This window comes from Archocentrus centrarchus, chromosome 4 (assembly GCF_007364275.1).
Source record: "Archocentrus centrarchus isolate MPI-CPG fArcCen1 chromosome 4, fArcCen1, whole genome shotgun sequence".
Classification (NCBI taxonomy): Eukaryota; Metazoa; Chordata; class Actinopteri; order Cichliformes; family Cichlidae; genus Archocentrus; species Archocentrus centrarchus.
The window spans coordinates 20,031,137-20,050,777 of NC_044349.1; the positions used below are offsets into that span (position 1 = coordinate 20,031,137).

The 19,641-nt window shown below is 41.2% G+C and overlaps 1 protein-coding gene across 1 annotated transcript in view; it reads right to left on the reverse strand.

Moving 5' to 3' along the window:
- cers1 (ceramide synthase 1) overlaps nucleotides 1-19,641 on the reverse strand; it is a 32,332-nt gene that overhangs the window by 3,403 nt on the left and 9,288 nt on the right. The window contains exons 2-6 of the mRNA XM_030728036.1: nucleotides 5,141-5,300; nucleotides 2,832-3,012; nucleotides 2,249-2,410; nucleotides 1,916-2,063; nucleotides 1,631-1,770 (exon numbers count right to left, since the gene is read on the reverse strand). Of these exons, the coding sequence (XP_030583896.1) occupies nucleotides 1,631-1,770; nucleotides 1,916-2,063; nucleotides 2,249-2,410; nucleotides 2,832-3,012; nucleotides 5,141-5,300 (791 nt within the window). The remainder of the gene's footprint in view (nucleotides 1-1,630; nucleotides 1,771-1,915; nucleotides 2,064-2,248; nucleotides 2,411-2,831; nucleotides 3,013-5,140; nucleotides 5,301-19,641) is intronic.

Below are 19,641 nucleotides of genomic sequence, written 5' to 3' on the forward strand. Positions count from 1 at the left end.
TTGAATTAATCATTCTCTGTATGACTTTGAGTCTCTCACATCATTGGGCAGCACATTGATTCTTTTCTTTTTCAGACACTCTGCTTGGATTTGCTGCTGTGCTTGGGATCATTGGCCTGTTGCATAACCCAGTTTCAGCTGAGCTTCAGCAGACAGTAAGACGGCCTCGCATTTAACTCTAGAATACTTGGTCTCATCTGTCGACAGCACACTGTTCCACAAGTCTTGTGGTTTGATCAGATGCAACTTTGCAAATCAAAGTTGCACTGCCATGTTCTTTTTAGGGAGAAGACGCTTTCTCCTGGAAACCCTTCCAAACAACCCATACCTGCCATGAACTTTAACATTTAACGTGTTAAATGGGGTCTGTGGAGTCTGACATGGAGCTCTTGGGGTTTTTTATAGAGGTGCTCACACCTGCTGATGATTAATTAATCAAGTGCATTTAATTAGCAGCACCTGGCTGCTACTTACCTTCTTAATTCCTATGGAAGCAGTAAGGGTGTAATTAGTGTTTTCTTTTTCACATGACTGTATATATAAGATGGACGTAGCTTTCAGGTGTGCAAAGTAAAGCCAATATGGCAATCTTTCTAATGGCCAGCAGGGAGCAACCCCCCCCCCCCGACCTGCAAAAATCCTACGTTCTACATAATTTATGACCTTTGTAAACACTTTTCTGTTGAGTTTGTAGTCTCAGTCTTTAGTTTTAAGTCTTATTTAGAATAAAATTATTTTTTGTTCTTACTTAAGTAGAATAGCCGGGAATGCTTTAGGGCATGGCTACCTTGGGAATGACAAGTCACTACTGTTTGAGGATGCCGTGCCCTCAGTTTCTCTGTCAACAGCCAAAATGCTCATGTTGCTGCCTCCCACTGGTGTTGTGTATCAGTGCTGCAAGCAGGTAGTGTTCAGTGTTTGTAGTTTCCCATCACGCAGCATTTTAAAGGGAAATCTGTTAAATGTCCAGTTTGCCAAATTCTCCTTCCATAGTGCTGGGAACCCACAGGAAATGCTGTACAGGTTCCAGGAATCCACTGAGCTTCACCACAAGCACCAATCCACTCACTAGTCTGCAGTGTCCAGGCCTTAGCTTTGTGAATATGAGCTCATCTTTCTGAGGCATGTTCACTCTTATTGCCAGGTTTGCCCGGTGGGTAGATGTTGTAGAGCTTTCTCCCTCTGCTGTCTGTATCCTACTCATGCTGTCATTGATGATTCAGTCTCTCACAGATGAAGCATTTAGCTCAAAGCACAAAGTACAGACTCAAAGAGCTTTAGACTGTTGGTTTTGTTTGTTTGGTATACTCAACATGAACATAATCCACGGCTAAATAAATGTGTTTCTTCATTAAATGTGTATTTTGGTAAAGCCTGGATGTCTTTCTTGTAGCCTTAGGCAGAGACAATTTAAAACTCTTGCACTGAAACAGGCCAGTTAACAATCTAATGTTTTAGATGTAATCATTTATTATTAATGTGGAAATTCTACAACTGAACATCAGCACAGCTGCTCTGGTTTCCTGCCAAACTGGCCATTGCTAAAATAAGAGCTGCATTCGGTCGACCGGTTTAGTTTTTCCACAGTGACCTGTGTTGTCAAAGTAAACAAGCTGAAGGTTCTGCTCACCCCTGGGCAGAGTTGTAATGTCCACCATCATCATCGCTGTTTTCTGCCCGAGGATCCTTACTGCTGTCCTCGTCCTCGTACTCTCTAACATCGTTCACCTCCTTTACTTTCAGCAACTTCACTACAAAAATCACAATGAACTGCACAAGACAGGGGAGGAGGAAAACAGGAAATATTTAAAAAAAAAAAGATGAATAAAAATCAGATGGGGGTGTATGGAAATGAAAGACATAATCTTTCAGCGTTTGAATAAAAATATTAAAATGAAAAACTGTACATCCTCACCAAGAACCAGTAGATGTTCATGAGAAGCAGTGCGAAGAGAAGCGCATTGAAGAAGAAGTAGAAGGGGATGCTGGGGACAGACTGGAGGCTGGACACACATGTGGCATACATGACTTTGAGGGGGAACCAGTAAAGACGGAACCAGAACCTGGGGGAGACGAAGACGGGAACACGATTTTTTACATATCTGCTCATCTTCAGCGTCTTCGAGACAGAATAATTATAAAGCCGTCAAGACTACAAAGCACTTGACTGTGACGGAGAACAAATGGAGCTGAGGAGAGACAGGAAAATGAGCCAAATGCTGAGCAGAGTGTCTGTTAAATCTCTCACCAAGTTATGCTGAAGCTGACGGAGCTCAAGTTGGACAGCACGTCGTTTAGTAGGTAATAGCCTCCTCCTCTGGACTTCAGGTACACGTTGAGCTTGGTGAACTCCAGCTGGATGTCACTGATGTCATGCAGGAATAACACCAGAATCCCTATGTTGTGGTATCTGAATGGAAGGGAGCACAGACTACAGTATGTGGAGCCTGATAGATATTGAAGTCAATACAATGACAAATTATAAACATTTATTACAAAGGTACTGTTCTGTCTCAGCACCTGAGTATGCAGTCTTTTTTCTATTAATCTGCATTTCACTTAATTAAAGGAAAGGAAGTGGACCACTGTATCTGCTCCAGTTTTTGCTAAACTCTTGCCAAACACAGCCAACATCCTTTGCTTTCCAGGCAAAAAAAAAACAAAACTTAAAAATACTCGTGTTTCAATCAACAAACCAAAACAATACAATAATCCCTGTATTAAGATTTCACGCTCATGTGTTAAGAAATAAGCTTATATGTGTTTCTTTATGTGACAAGCACGCACTGGGAAGCGCAGATTAAAACCAGACAACAAAAAAAAAACAGTACCTGAAGGCGTAGGAGAAGCTAATGAGCGCCAGCGTGATGATGTGGTGCACCACCATGACAGCAGAGTCCTTCCTCCATGCATCCATGTAGATTGTAGCATAAATGGAGTGGCCATAAAAGCTGCCCTGGATCAGGTAGGCTATGGCGATGTCTGTAGGCACTGACATACCACTCTTCCAGTCTGCAGGGAAAGATAGGATTTCTTTTGCAACGTGTATAAGAAGGCAATTTAAAGTTTGTTGCACCCATGGCTTATTTAACAAAACATCCAAAAATAATAAAGACATTATGTCTATAGGGGGCAGCAACATGACACACTGGACAATCAATAAATAGTGGTTTTTCTAGTCTTACTGAACACTAAGTGCTTTAGATTGCAAACCACACGTTCACATTCATACATCAATACCTCAAGCTTTCTCATATGGAAGATGATATCAATACGTATCTTTCTTCTCACAAACCCAGTTTCTTGTTTTCAATTGAAGGTCTTGCACAATTTCTCACAAGATAAAAAGTAAAGAGGCGACTGCATTATGATGATCACTGGGGTGGGAGAGAGGCATGCCAGCAGCCCCTTCTACTTCAGGCTCACAGCTTATCAGTGCGGGCTCGAGTGATGGAGGCACTTGTTTGTCTCTGCCAAAATGTGATTTAATGCTCTGTTACCCGTTTTTAGCCAAGGACAGGCAGACAGTATCTGTCAGATCAGTTTTTGCTGTGAGATCTAGAGCTGAGATACATTTAAAAACCGGTAAATGAAGAATGACTCAGCCAGTGAAACACTATGTAGCAAATTTCATAGAAAAGATAACTGTGCGGGCTTTTGTTAATAGGAGCTCATTTATTATTTTTAAGGTGAATGACGTGGATGCCCACTTAATGAACATTAATATTTGTACAAATGATCACCAGATAGTGAACCACAGACAGTAACTTCCAGGGGGATACCAGAAGGGTCAGCTGGGGTAGTTGGGGAGAGGAAGCTGGAGCGATCAGGTTTATTCTCAAGAGCATTAAAGAGGGTTTTTTTAAAGCACTGTGAGAAATGGGCTAAATGCATGTAGCCTGGCTCATTTCGCTGAAACCTATCAGATGTTGGATGGAAACTTTCTCCTCCAGTGTTTGAGTAAGGTTTGTCTCCAGTGAGATGGGGTTACGTTAGGTCCTTGTGTAATGTTTATTGATTGGACCTTCCATCATTAAACATTGAGAGGAGGGCTGCTAGATGGATCGCAACAGAAAAGCTGCCAAGGGGGAGGCATGGGAACTGGAGCCGCTTTTTTTTTTTTGTCTCTACTGGAGACCAAAGCTTTTCTCATCTCTTTTCGTCAGGACACTGATACCCCCCCCCCCCCCCCCCCCCCCCTCTCTTCGGTCCCGTCACTGCACTTTGATTTCAACTAATTTCCTAAATTCTCCCAGTAGCTGCATCTCTCCTTCCCTTCCTCCCTCCATCACTAACAGTCCACCCTTACAGTGGAATAAAGCTTCTGCACACATCTTAGGCTGACAGCTATTAAAGGTGAAGCAGCGATTAAACAGGAACCTGGCGCTGTCAACTAGCCTTTGTGAGCTCCACGCAGGAGCCTTGACAACTCTGTGTCTGACGGAAGAGGCTGAGACATTATGAAAGGCACCACTGGATATATATGAAATCCCCAGTGTGCATCTATCCTCTATTAGCAATGCAGTGATAAGCATCGCACGAGTTCCCTACCACGAAACTGTTCTCCACGAAGTACAGTTCTGCAGATGATTCATTGTAAATGGTGGGGCAGAACTCAGAAAATATAAATAAAATATTAACCAATGACACAACCTCCTGCTTTTTCTACTAATACTGGACTGAACTGAGTGAATAAAAATGTTTTTGGGGGTTTTTTTTGCATAAAAAAAAACTACATAAAGTCATAAAGAACCTGAAACAATGATTAATTAAACGCTAAGAATATACCAGAATGAACCAGCAGGCTCGACATCCTGCATGCGCGGCTATAAATAGCCGCCTATTTGAGGACTCAAGGTGGCATTTTACCCCCTGCAGTGTCTCCACAGGATTAGGCTGTGCTTCCTGCTGTTTCATTAGATTAAAATGGCTTCAGCTTCTTAGCTACCCAGACAGGTTAGGTATGAATCTGGGTAAGTTAAAGTACTGAAAGGACAGCATTTATACAATATGCTATTTGAAGATCACATCAGCTTTTGCAACATCTTTAGTGATGATGAGTTGAGGATTCGGTTAACGCATACTGCAGAAGAAGTGGTACGTGTGCACAGCATTGTGTGTTCACTGTTGTGTTTCGTACTGTAAAAGACAGAAGGCGGGTCATGGAAATAGGAGTAGGAGGTGAAGAAGAGCAGGTAGGTGCTGTAGGACCAGGACATGGTATAGAAGACCAGCTTCCACGCGCTCTCTGGCATCTTGGCAGCATCTTTGGGGAGCAGCCTACACCACTGACCTAGAGGCTGCAGAAACAGAGCAGAGAGAGAAAAAACACGCAGTCAGACAGAGAAGAGGAAGAATTAAATTAGCTGTTTCTAGGCTGCTGTTGAGTTCTTTGGAAACAACTGATTCACTTAAATGGCTTTTTTTTTTTATGTTGTATATGCAATAAGTTTGCTAAAGCAAACAACTGACTATACGCATTGTTCAGTCTGTTGATACACTCAGAGGCTGCAGAGCTGATGAAGTCATTTAGTTGTCTTTGCTTCTTTTTAATGAATCACTTCTTTTCCCGAGTTTCAGTTTATTAGCCAGCCAAAACTAAAGCAGCCAGCCTCACACACAATCATGAAGTTTAGAATGGTAGTTTTTGGTTTATTTACACTCAAAACTCAATATTGTAATCTTTAATAAAGACAATTTATAGCAGGGCTGTTGAATCATATACTCAGTTATTTGTTCCTAATATTTTGGCAACTGAGTGCAGCGATTTGGGAATTGACCCAAGGTACAAACAACTGAACAAACACTAAAAAAATAAACAAAAACTTTGACACTAACATGCGCAAAGCTCAAAATGTTTTTCATTCAATAAAACAGGTCCAACAGTTTGTAGAACAGCATCCTCCGCTCTATAAAGCACATCTGAGCTTCAGAACAGCCTCTGTTCATTTATATAGTGGTTTATATGGAGATGCTGATATAAAATGTTCAGTGATTCACCGTTGGTCAGCTGCCAGTCTTACTGACAGCGTCAGTCTGACGTTCAGATGTCAGATTGCAGAAATCCAAAATGTCCTTTTTAGGCAGCAATGTTTACCTACACCTGAAAAGATTTAACTCATAAACAGACGCGCTCAGTCCCTTTATATCTGTGTGTTGGTGCTACCATGACACCCGTGTGCACCCACAACAGTGTCAGCAAACTGCAGTACCACAGCGGCATATGACCGTCTGCCTACAGAAATGCCTCTTTCACAAGTCTGCTCATGGTTTGTTATTCAAGCTGAAATAGAGGAAGTCGATGAGTAGGCTCATTATCAGACAAAGCCATGTAGGCGGATAACATAACTCCACCCACCCACTCACTTGTGGACCTGTGTTATCTTCTTCCTTGCCCTCCCCTAATCTAACTACCACCACTTGCCTCTGTTTTACTTCATGTGGTCTCTTTGTTACAAATTATTTTTAAGCATTCACTTTTTTATAAAGGCAGTAATTTGTGGCACTGTGATCCAATATACAGAGATGCGTACAGAGGCAGAGCACCTAGGTAAAGTAGTGCAACAGGTACATTAACTAGACATGCAACAAGACAGGCAGGTGTTCAGTGTTGCATAGCTGCGCCAAGACAGGAAACCAAAGCCAGCTCAGCGCCGCGTATACAAAATGACATGCACACTCACTGGAAAGCAATGAAACGGTAACAGGAGGCAGCAAAGTGAACGTTCCCTGTGTCAGCGATACAGTGCATCTCAATCAGTTGCTCCCAAGCTGCTAGTCGGATCATATCCTACAGGATATGATCCGACAGGACTCAGTGATCCCTTTACATGCATGACAAATTAATGGAGTGAGCGTTGCTACGGATTAGAAACAGCTTCAGTTCCAAAAATGTGACACTGGAGCTGTATCCTGTCTTTTTACCTGCTGTTTCTGACCCAACATTTCACTCCTTTTTTTTGTTTTAATCCTGTGGTTTGCATTTTTGCCTTTCATTCTCTGCCATCTGTCTTTCCTTTTTGTCTTTCTCTGTTTTCTGGTTTTGCTACCCTCTGCATCATGCGCATGAGTCAAAAGACAGGGAAGGAAGCTGACGGGGCAACAGAGATGTGAGATAAAATAAGGCAGCAGCAGACTTTGTGGTATGCAGTCGTGACACACGTAGAGAAAAACAGGCAGCACGTGGGGGGGGGGGGGGGGGGGGGTAATCCCCAGCTCAGCCAGCTGCTGACTGGGTGAGATAGAGGTGACGTGGTGCATGTTCAGTAAGTCATGACACTATCCGCATACTTTCAAGTCTCTCAGTACTCTATCAGCCCCTCTCCATCAGCCCTCCCATCCGTTACCTCCCTTCAAACCCCCCCGCCCTCTCCCCTTCAGTCCTCTTTATTTCTTGCTCTTTCCAGCTCTCTCTCACTACCCTGGTCTCCCCCCTGCCTGCGACATTTATTTATAGAAGCCAGCTGTCAGCACACAGCATACCCCCCAGTCTTATGACACATCACCCCCCTCAATGCACTCAAAAAATAATAATAATAAGCCTACGCACAGTCACAATGGCTGAAATACAGTAGAGGTTACTACAGATTGCAGCAAATACCAGCACTGCCTCTGCAGCTTATATCTCACTTGTTAATCACCCGTATTCCTGGTCCATGTCCAAATAAAGCTGAAAAAAAAAAGAAAATCTGCATCCTATCTGTTATATTTACCTCTGTAATGCTCTGCTGGCTGTTTTGCTCTCACTACACTATAGACACACCACATCCATGACATCTTTTTTGAGTCATCCGCAGTATTTCTGTCGCTATGTTTATACGACAACAAGTTCATACAACCAAAGTGGTTTGCCACAGCCAAGTACGTGGTGACAGGAAATATGAGGTAGTTCTGCTGTACAGAACAAGTTGCCATAGGTTACATCGGTGTGTAACATGAGCATAGACTGTATATAGAAGACAGACCCAGCTTTTGGGTCTGAAAAGTAGACCTTGTGTGGAAGTGCTCCCACACAAGGTCCCAGTGATTTAGTAATCATTTTCATTATGAGTTTTTGGGTTAACTCTGTCCTTTTAATTTTCATTAAATATAATTTCATGGTCATTTTATTAATTTTGGTCACAACTAGAGTCAAAAATTCATTACCGTGTAATTGACAAGTAGCTACCCAATGGCTGTGCAGTGTCCCTCTGTTTCACAGTCATAACTGCGCCACACTCAGACTGAGCCTTCACTACAGGACACTAACCAGTCTTTGCTTAAGTCCATTGGTTGTATACAGTCTATGGACTTAAGTCCTTTTCTTTACTTCTGCTATTCTGTGACAATCGCCTTGTTTGGGCTGAGAAGAGAAGACAAATGTAGTGCTTCAAAATACTGACAGTAGCTAAGACTATATACAGAAGAAGTCCAAAAGAAGACCCAAATGCTTTTAAAATACGTGCCTTTTGACTCCTGAAGCTTGTTTACTCTGCTCCAAATCAGTTAAAGGTTTTTAAGCTTGTTCCTTTTCTCAGTGGTTTGGTTTCTTTGTGCAATAAAATAAGTTCGCAGTTCATTTTACAGCTAGTTACTACAGTTTGTGTACTCTGCACATCTTTGGTGCTCTGGTAGCGGAGTTGGTTTGAGATCGTTTCATATTCTCACAGTAAATGAAGTGAATGAAGAGTTCGTTTGGATCGAGACCACCTCCTCCAATGGGTCTCAGCGCAGTTGTTTTGGTCCACACTCAAGTGCGATTACCACAAATAACAGAGTACACATCACAACTAAAGCACAGGGTGGTACATAGTCAATCAGTGTCTCCAGAGTAAGTTACATATTTATATATACAGGTGCTGGTCATAAAATTAGAATATCACGAAAAAGTTGATTTATTTCAGTATTTCCATTCAGAAAGTGAAACTTGTATATTATATTCATTCATTACACACAGACTGATATATTTCAAATGTTTATTTCTTTTAATTTTGATGATTATAACTGACAACTAATGAAAACCCCAAATTCAGTATCTCAGAAAATTAGAATATTGTGAAAACCTGGTGCCACACTCTAATCACACTCCAAACACCTGCAAAGGCCTTTAAATGGTCTCTAAGTCTAGTTCTGTAGGCTACACAATCATGGGGAAGACTGCTGACTTGACAGTTGTCCAAAAGACGACCTCTGACACCTTGCACAAGGAGGGCAAGACACAAAAGGTCATTGCTAAAGAGGCTGGCTGTTCACAGAGCTCTGTGTCCAAGCACATTAACAGAGAAGCGAAGGGAAGGAAAAGATATGGTAGAAAAAAGTGTCCAAGCAATAGTGATAACTGCACCCTGGAGAGGATTGTCAAACAAAAGCCATTCAAAAATGTGGGGGAGATTCACAAAGAGTGGACTGCAGCTGGAGTCAGTGCTTCAAGAACCACCACGCACAGACGTGTGCAGACATGGGTTTCAGCTGTCGCAGTCCTTGTGTCAAGACACATTAAATTTTCCAACAAGACTTGGCACCTGCACACCATACCTGTTCTTAATTGGTCAGCAAACTCGCCTGACCTTAACTCCATAGAAAATCTATGGGCTATTGTGAAGAGGAAGATGCGATACGCCAGACCCAACAATTCAGAAGAGCTGAAGGCCACTATCAGAGCAACCTGGGCTCTCATAACACCTGAGCAGTGCCACAGACTCCATGCCACGCCGCATTGCTGCAGTAATGCAGGCAAAAGTGCTGAACATGCTCATACTTTTCATGTTCATAGTTTTCGGTTGGCCAACATTTCTAAAAATCCTTTTTTGTATTGGTCTTTAGTAATATTCTAATTTTCTGAGATACTGAATTTGGGGTTTTCATTAGTTGTCAGTTATAATTATCAAAATTAAAAGAAATGAATATTTGAAATATATCAGTCTGTGTGTAATGAATGAATATAATATACAAGTTTCACTTTTTGAATGGAAATACTGAAATAAATCAACTTTTTCACGATATTCTAATTTTATGACCAGCACCTATACAGCACCAGTCAACAGTTTGGACACGCCTTCCCATTCATATGAATGTGTGTGTCCAAACTTTTGACTGGTAGTGTATGTGTGTGTGTGTGTTACAATATGTGGAAGAAAGCTGCCCACTGACTCCTTTCACTGGGACGCCAAAACATGGCTTTGTTCAGGAAGAACAGTGGGTACATCATCCAGTAAACTAAGCTGGCCAATCAGCTATGAACAAGTGTATATATTCCTGGGATATTCCTACCCGTGAATTGTTCAGTTCACTACAAGATTACAGTGACAACCATAAAACAGCTGCGTTTTTGTAGACATGCTTCAAGTCATGGATCTATTACTTTGGCCTTTCTGGGTTGTTTTAGATTTCAGTACTTGTTGCAACATGCAAACAGCAAGGCAGTCCTCTGCGCTGGCTATTTATTAGCGCCACATGATGATGCCGCTCTCAACAAAATGACATGACCCAGAAGCATTTACTGGCTGTTAACAGATTTACAACAAAGCTTGAGTTCCTGTTTTTTTTTGGGGGGGGGGGATACCAATCAATGCAATGGTTTTCATTCCTGACTAGTTCTGGGAGAGGTGGGCTCTCTATATTCTGGTCAAGGCCTTTAAGCAACCAAAACCACACAGAAAAAAAAAATCTTTTTTTCAAATGCAGATTCTGAGATTATATAACAGTCTGCCAATGCTTCCATTCTTGTCTCGCTGTGTGCCACCAACCCACCATCTCTTTGGGTCCTATCCACCCACTCTATCATCTGCCCTTCAGTTTTCTTTGCCAGCCTACAGAGCGGTGGTTTAGTGGGTCAAGGACACTGAGATAATCCACTCGTCCTCTATCGGATAAATGACAGGGCCTTGAATTACACTCAGCTGGGACCTACGACCATTCAACAACTCCCCCCCTCTCTTCCTCTCTCGCTCTGACAGACAGATTCTGGCTGAACTCGCTCTCTAGCTCGAGGCATCACTGGCTTTCATCTCACTTTCTTTATGTCCCTTTTCTCCCTGCTAAAGAAAGAGGCTGGGCTTTAAAACAGAAGGAGAAAAGGAAATGGAAGAAATACCGAAGAGAAATGACAGAGACTGAGCCTGTATGGAAGTGTGAGAGAGACTTGACGACAAATGGCTGGTGCCCTTAGCAACCATGCAGTGATGCTGGCAAAGCCCTGCAGTGTGGCTAAAAAACTCTCTCCTTTATACTTCCACTTCCTTATCTATTTTCTCCCCACTTTCCTCTTTCTTTCCCAGCTTATATATAGCAGGACCCCCTTATTCTCCTCACCACCCCCCACCTCCCTCACTTCCTGGAAGCAAGTGATGAGAGAGGGTGAATGGACTGTGGCCTGTTGCATAAGGAGATAAACTGGGCCAGTGAGTCAGGATGCTGGCTCATATGTGGCTCTGTTCAATGAGGTTTGCACTCTCTCTCTAAACCTCTTTCATTCCTTTGCTTCTGTCTAGCTTCGATTCCTCTCAGTGAGTCTGACGTCACTGTGTCCGTATCAGTGTCACCTTTAAACTGAATTCTGTAACACACTGCCTCTGTTCTCTTTACATCTTTTTTTCCTACACTGAGGGCAAATAGGATTTGCAAAGGCTAATCCAAAGGATGGCCAGAGTTTTAGACTATATATAAATATATGCGAGTAAATATAGCCTATTTATCTGTGATTAACAATTTACGCAACCCCATCTGAAGAGTCTTGTAGAAGTTTCTGGTGCTGTTAAGTAGGTTAGAATCTAGCTTGACCTTAATGTGAAATTATCTCTGCTTACCAAACATCCTTTTCATTACACTTCTATTTCACTTCCTCAACCAATTCAGATTATCTGCCTTTCTAAAGACAAAATCATCTTCCTCAAACCGTCCGTCTCATTTCCAGTTCCTAACCAAGTGAAGAGCAGACAGCTGTCAGTGGGGATAAAGATTATTCCCCAGAGAAGGACCTAGAAAATACTCCCCTTCTTCTACTATTCAGAAAGCCAGACCTCTGTCATTGGTTGGCTTTCCAACTGTGTTAGGTATTAGGTTCATAAGCCATTGTCTGATTACGTCCACTATGCATGCTTATACTTACTGTTCCTTGCCTTAATATTTATTGTGAGTTGATCTTAGACTCTTTAATTTTATGCTATTTTTCATGGATGTGGAAAGGTTAGCAGGCTACAAATTATACAGGAGATATGACAGCCCCATTCTTCACACAACAAGACCTTGAACTAAACACTCACGTAGGAGTGCTTCCACTTAAAACACAACAACCAGTTCTGTTAGGACAGCACCTCAACTGGATTGAGATGCTGTAAACACATCCATCTGTCAACCTGTCAACTAGAAGACTGGAGTTCAGGACATCTCTAGGACAACTTTTAAAGAGAGATCTTTAAAAGTTGTCCTAGAGATGACTTCAGTTCTTTACTGGCTCCAAAGGGGATTCCCAGGTTAAAACTACAGCATTAAAAACCATGTTTACAGGCTGATACAAAAAAAAAATGATCCTCTTGGGATCATTTCCCCCTTCTCAAAAACTCTTAGTAGGGTTTTTTTTTTAAATAATGGCCAAGTTGACTGACAGATATTCCTACACAGGCAGGTGAAGCTGATCACAGTCAGCTAGACCTCATCCACTGCTTCTTAATTCTGTGTGATGTTTAAACTTTTTGGAGCTTATTTAATGGATGATAATCCATTTTGGTATAATCCTAATATGATAATATGCAAAATTTAAGTTGTTGCTGTCTTTCAGACTGCCTGGAGCTTAACTAATCGATTTGAATCATCTGGCTTCGTATAGCTACATATCATTAGCGTAGCAATGAAAATATAGCAGTGTGTTTTCTAATAATAATGCCTAAGGGAAGCATCCATCCATCCATCCTCTTCCACTTATCCTTTTCAGGGTCACAGGGGGGCTGGAGCCTATCCCAGCTGCCATAGGGCGAGAGGCATGATACACCAGCCTGTCGCAGGGCTAACACAGAGAGACAAGACAACCATGCACACTCATGTAGAATGTAAAAAGCATTGATCCCAGAGCAGAACTGTGTGGAACTCCATGACTCCAGGTGTGAAGAAGACTCCCCATTTACAAGAACAAATTGGAGTCTATCAAATAGATATGATTCAAACCACTGCAGCACATTTCCTTTAATATCAACAATGTATTCTAATCTCTGTAGTAAAATATTATGATGAATGTTATCGCATGCTGCACTGAGGTCTAACATAAATCACGTACTCCTTAACTTTAAAACATAACACTCGGTTGTACTGACAGCATGAAGAGTTGTTTTCTGGGGGAGAACAGTCTCTCTTTATCACACCTACTAGTTCTAAATAGACACCTACTCAATCAAAGAAAAGAGTTACATGTATGGAACCAGCTTGTATTATTAGCAGTCAATGGGCCTCTCATCAAAAGCCTTCTGGTAGTTATTTCACTAGTGGATGGCTTTTAACGTGAAGCAGCAACAAAGAAAATGTCAGTAATGTAGGAGTGAAGTCACATCAAAGATGTGATGAAATGTTGTGGAACAGTCAGTAGATAAGGCACATACCACTGACGTCACTGATTTGCTTCCAGCATGGTACTGTTCTTACATGTCACACTTTCTTCCTTCTCTCCCTGCAGTTTCTGTGCCCGTTTGGACAGAGAAAGTCTCCATCTCTCTTTCTTCTAATCTTTCCAGCTTCTACGTTGTAGGTATGCATGCATATCCTGCCTACTCAAAGGTCAACCCGGGCTAATGGCAAACCATGGGAAATGAGTCAGCTGTTAATTTGTATGTGACTAAACAGAAAAACATGGACTTCAGTTCTCTAAGAACATCATGAATCATGAATCAGCTCACCATGACTCTAGAGGAATATGAATGATTTTATGGAGAAAAACTGGATGATTAATCACAAAGGGAAGGAACGAGTGTGGCTTCATGCACACAGAAACAATTTACACTACAGTACTCCTGATGTGGCAGCCAGAAGTGGGGAAACCAGATGTTTTAAAACCTTTTTTTTATTTAAATATATTTTATGTATCTATATAGCAGCAGTTATTTAATTTATGCGATGGAGTTTGGTACTTAAACATTTGTGCTGATCTCCTTTGGCACAAAGAAAATCCAGAGTGAAAAGAAAGAGACAAGCATTTACAGATTGTTTTTTTACACCTAGACCTCAGCCTACGGCAAAAAAAGATTTAACAGCTGTGTACATACTGTGCAATACATATCTTTAAGTCAAGGTTTGAGTCACAGAAAATCCCTGCAGTCCCCACCAAATAATTGTTATCTTTTGCTCAGGTTAGAATTTTCTCCGAGAGGTACCTGAAGGCAACTGCTTAATTCAGTCAGTTTGTCCTTATCTGCCCAATAAGTAAATGAAGGTTCAAATGTGCAGAAAAGACAGAAACGAGCTTTATCTCGTGGGCTTTGAGGGACACCAGCAGCATTTCCTATTTCAGGGAAAACAACAGGGCCATTAGGTGCACTGAATTTCTAAAGTACATCTAGAGGAAGCAAGCCTAATGCAGGCTCAGTTGACTTTCCATATGGATGTTAATAGACTGCAGGCACATCAGAAAAACTCACTCATTGCTCGACACGTTTGGTCCAACACAGCTGACCTACTGACGCTGAACAGCAGGCTTGCTGGACGTTTTAACTTGATTTGATTAAAAACACATTATTAGACAAGTCTCTGTCCAGTGAAACAACTAATTTGCATGTCAGGATGTGACTGGATGAGCACTGATGACCCATCGTCATCTGAGTGAAAAAAGGCAGCAGAAGCATCATGTAAATCAAATTTCTGAAAGATTTGACTCTGCTGACTTTAGTACACTACAATCATGATTGTTGTTTTAAAGCAAACAAACCATGGAAAAATGTAAACAGCTTTAGGGTGTCTGTCAACAGAACTTGACTGATTACAAACTTGATTTGGTTATTTAAACAAAGGTTTGCATAACATACATACAATAAAAGGCACTGTAAAACAGAGAGAACTCTGAATCTGTTCAGCATACTCTACCAAAAACTTCTGAGTCAAAAATAAAACCTGTGGTTTCACTTCCTCCTGAGTGAAATCATCATTCAAATTAATATAAGACGTGGTTAAAGCAGCGGTATGAGAACGCACATAATGTATGTGTCCAAATTAACATGAGAGGGGGAGAGAAAAGGCAGGAGGAAGTCCAGCATGTTATTGGATCCCAGTGGAGGCACCGAGTCCACACTTGTTTCTCAGATTAACTCTTAAAGCATCAAAGCAAATACTAGTCCTAACTTTTATCTGGAAGAGGATTATACGGCTTCTTTTTATATTATACTGTTACTGTTATGTTTATATAATCATGTTTTTAAAAGAAATGTGACCTTTGTTTTACTCATCCATTAGTCCTCTGAAGTGCATTTTTACACCTGCCTCAGGAAAACAAAGCAGGACATGTGGAGTGTTTACCTCCTGCATAACACTGAATCTCATCTATCTGGTTCCTAATAACAAGTACACAATTACATAACCACTTCTGCAGCTTTTCACATTTGAGTACCTCAATGGTGATGTAAGATATAGCTGGTTCAAGTTTCACTTTACTGTTTCCAATCTGAAATCAATGTGAAAGGAACAAAGTATTTAAGCAGGCCGCAGCAAAGTTTGTAAACTAATACGGAAGTGCAAAGACCAAAACAGGACTGTAGCAAAGTTGTTTTTTCTGTCCAGCTCCTTTACAACTGGTAAAAATGACAAAACGCTGAACGTTTGTCCAATCACCAGAAACAAAATGTAACACGGATACCCAGAAATACTCAACAGCAGCTCAGAGACATTGTAGCAAATACAGTGAGTATCATGCAGTCTACTTTCTTCATTTCCGAGCAATATTAACATAAAGCCTGTGATGCATAGCCCATTTTTAATTTGTATCTTATGACTGAAGATGCCATAGTATTGTACTATACCATGTCTCTGTCTCTTTATTTATATCTTGATTTATGGTAACAGTAATTAAACCCACAAATGAAAATGAATTGGTGTAGCAATAACATTCTAGTTCTATAAACTAGAGTTTTGACCTCTATGCACTCCTTTGGAAGCAGGCAAAGTTGTGAAACCCCTACTCTTTGTCTTTATCAATAATACAGTACATTTATACTCTGCAGAAGGACCAAAAAATAATAACATACATACTTAAATCCTCTTATTTCTGTTAAAGCAACATGTATAGGCACGGCAAAGAGTTGAGACACTCAGTCAAGCTGACCGCTAGAAGACATATGGCTTTCATTTATAATGCAGTATTACTATTGGCAACAGTGACAGCACAAGGACCAGATTACTAATGCATGCGAGTGCATGTGTCTGTGTCTTCAAAAGGATCATTTGCACTGATCAGCCAAAGCATTATGACCACTCAGAGATTAAGTGAGCGACATCGATTACCTGTCAACAGCACACAATGGCGAGTTTGATATATTAGATGGTAAGCAAACGGTTGGTTCTTGCTGTGAACACAGACAGTGTAAAAGATGGGTGTAGCCAACCATTTCCGAGTGAAGCCCAATTACGAGTCCTCAAGCTGAGCATTTTTGCCCACACTGTCCTGGTGTTTTAAAACTGAATGTAATCAGCGACGGGTGGATCTGAATATGAAGCTGCACTGCACGACTGATGGCCAAGTAGTTAGCAAATGAGCGTACCCCAGACAAGACTCCTTTCTGACTTTTAGAATGATCATCATTTACAAAACAGACTTCATGTTCTATTAAATATTATCTGAAACTAATGGTCAAGACCATAAAGTAATCAGGAACTGGAGACTGCTTTCTATGGGACCACCTTTAACCCATTCTGCTTTGGTTGTGAACATATTGGATGCAGGAGGTATGGGCAAGATGTGAGCCACTCTGACATAAACCTGCTTGGTACTGACAGGACACTGATTTGGAGCCTTTCTTAAACAGAAAGGCCACCACTGACCAAAGGTGAGCATCTACCAAAGGAGGGGCACACCTCAAACACCTAGCAAATGGTTCTCTGACCATGTAGTGGAGCAAGTTTGATGCTCTGCAAACTGCAACTAGAAAGACAGGACTTAAAGGCTCTCCTGCAGTGCCAGAGGTCTTGCAGAGTCCATGCCTCAGTAGGTTCTAGCGGCAAGTGCACATCTTAGTCAGGGTTCATCATGTTTTACCTCATCAGTAGATATATATGCTCCAAGTCTTTTACACACTTTAGTCATTTACCAAGAGGTGGTCTAAAGCCATCTTTAAACAAGCATAGACACATAGAGAGGAAAGCTGATTGCTAGAATGGAAACATCAATGGCTGTTGTCATGTTCAACATGTGTAAAACGATGCCGCCTCCACTTGTCTATAGATTTGCAGTGAAAACAAACAGAGTATGAAGATACCCAGGCAAAGCCTCAGCTGCTAATGTTTAGCCCAGCTCAAGTGTTAATGCCTCATTTAAGTGCTATAATTTATCCAGGATTTAATGAAAAGAGCTGTTTGCAAGCCACATTCTGCAACCACGTAACCAGCAAAAGTGCATAAGTGGTTCAAAACCAGGTGAAGCTGACTGCAAAGGAAGGATCTGGCCAGCATACTGTGGGAATCTCACTGTAAACTCCATCCTATTCATTCAAGAATTCAGAATACACTGTTTATGCATGTGCTACAACCATATTCTCTGTGAATACAGTATCCAACTGCTTTTGCACACAGGCCACGAGTTATTAAAAGTTAACAGAAATCATAAAAACTGAATTAAAATAACACTTTTAGAGAAAGTATTTCAAAGAAGCACCATAACATGTAATACTATTAACTTTTATAGCTACTGCAGAGACCTCATTACATAAACAGTGGAGCTGAAGTTAAATAATGACTATGGCTGACTTATTGGTTTGGGTATAGATTGCAGTGGATACTCTGTGCTGTGGCTACACCCAGACTTCTGTTAACAAAGAATGTAATCATGCACCAATTTTAGCTTTCAGCTGCTTCAGTAATTAATTAAGTGTTTTCCATTAATCAGCATCTACAACAACACAATACACACACTAACTATACACTTCAAACACGCAAAACGTCACAGATCTCTCAAATTCCAGAACGCTGTCTCTCTTTCACTGCCATCCAGGTCACGGTATTCTCAAGAACTTGGAAAAAAAAAAAAAAAGAAAATTGGACTTCTTTAATTTTTTTTTTGAAGATGTTTCACCTCTAAAACCAAAAGGTGGAGAGTCCCAGGTATTTAAACCGTAGTGTTGTCCCCTGGTCGTTGACCCACTATCATGTGTGTCATTATGCCAAAGTGTGAAAAAAGGGGTGGGTTATTACCACCAGGGATTTGGGGTAAAACCACTGTGACACCTTGCTCCACTCTATCATGAGACCTATTGAGGTCACCTGAAGGTGTGAGCGGGGGGGGGGTGCATTTTAGGTGGCTGACAGCTGTTGTTGCAAGCCACCGCCTCTGTTCAATGATGGTTGTTTACTGTGGATGTAAATGGCCTCTCTTACTCCTCTTTCAAACCATCTGTATTCCCAGTCCAAATGTGAACATTGGCATCCTCGAAAGAAGGTCCTTCTCCTGAGTTTCACAGAGTGTTGTTCCATTTGTCATTCTCTTTCCGTAGTTGGTGTCTGACTTGTGTTGGTGTTTTGTGCATGTTTGCTGATTTGATCAAGGCCCAGTTTTTGATTGGTGGATGTGGTGCATTTTTACACTCATAAGAAAAGGGATGTGTGGGATTTTTGCTCGCAAGCACTTTCTGCTACTGAATATCCCATTTTTACTGCTTCTTCCTGCACCAAAACACACATCAAATGTGACGACAATATTCAGGAAAACATAGTGTAATTATTTATTATAATTCTGGTTTTACTTGGCCTATTAGAAAAATTTAAAAACCAAACACTTTTACCTCCGCACTTTCGACAAAAGTTGAAATGGAGATGAGGGAGCGTCTGGCAGCAACAGCATCTTAAATCGGTGATGTGTTTTGGACACGCAGGACATATGCTCCAAGAATAAAGATATGGAGTCTGTTATTAACATGATGGGTCCACTTCAAAAAACAAATTTTAATGACATATTAATGGGGTTTTTTTGTTGTTCATTTATGATGCTACTAAACCAACATTTAACAAATTTTAATTGTCTTGGAGAGGATTTTGAAAAGTGACAAGCTGATGTCTGCAGTGTCTCTGACTCACTCACTTTGGCTAGTCATGTAAGAACAACCTCTATAATCACTGCCAGGTGTCAGTGAGAACCTATAAAAGGTCCAGCTCTAAAGCCCCAGCTTTGCACTAACTAGCTATGTGCAGCTATAAAATCCAGCACTACATGGTGGGTGGGGAGAGACAGAGAAGAAGACAAGCAAGGGTGAGTGCAACAGAAGGAAGGAAAGGTGAGATGAAGGAGGGATATTGGAAGAGAGGATGACAAAGAGCACACATTTAGCACAGGGATCTGTCTAAGTGTGTTTCCCACAGAGGACGTGAGACTGGGATAAAGAAACTGATCTAATTGTATCCCAAAAATACTCCCGATAATTTTACCCTTAACTACAGTTAACAAATGAACCGCACGAGTGCCGCAAAGATGGCTTAAAGTCTGGGCAA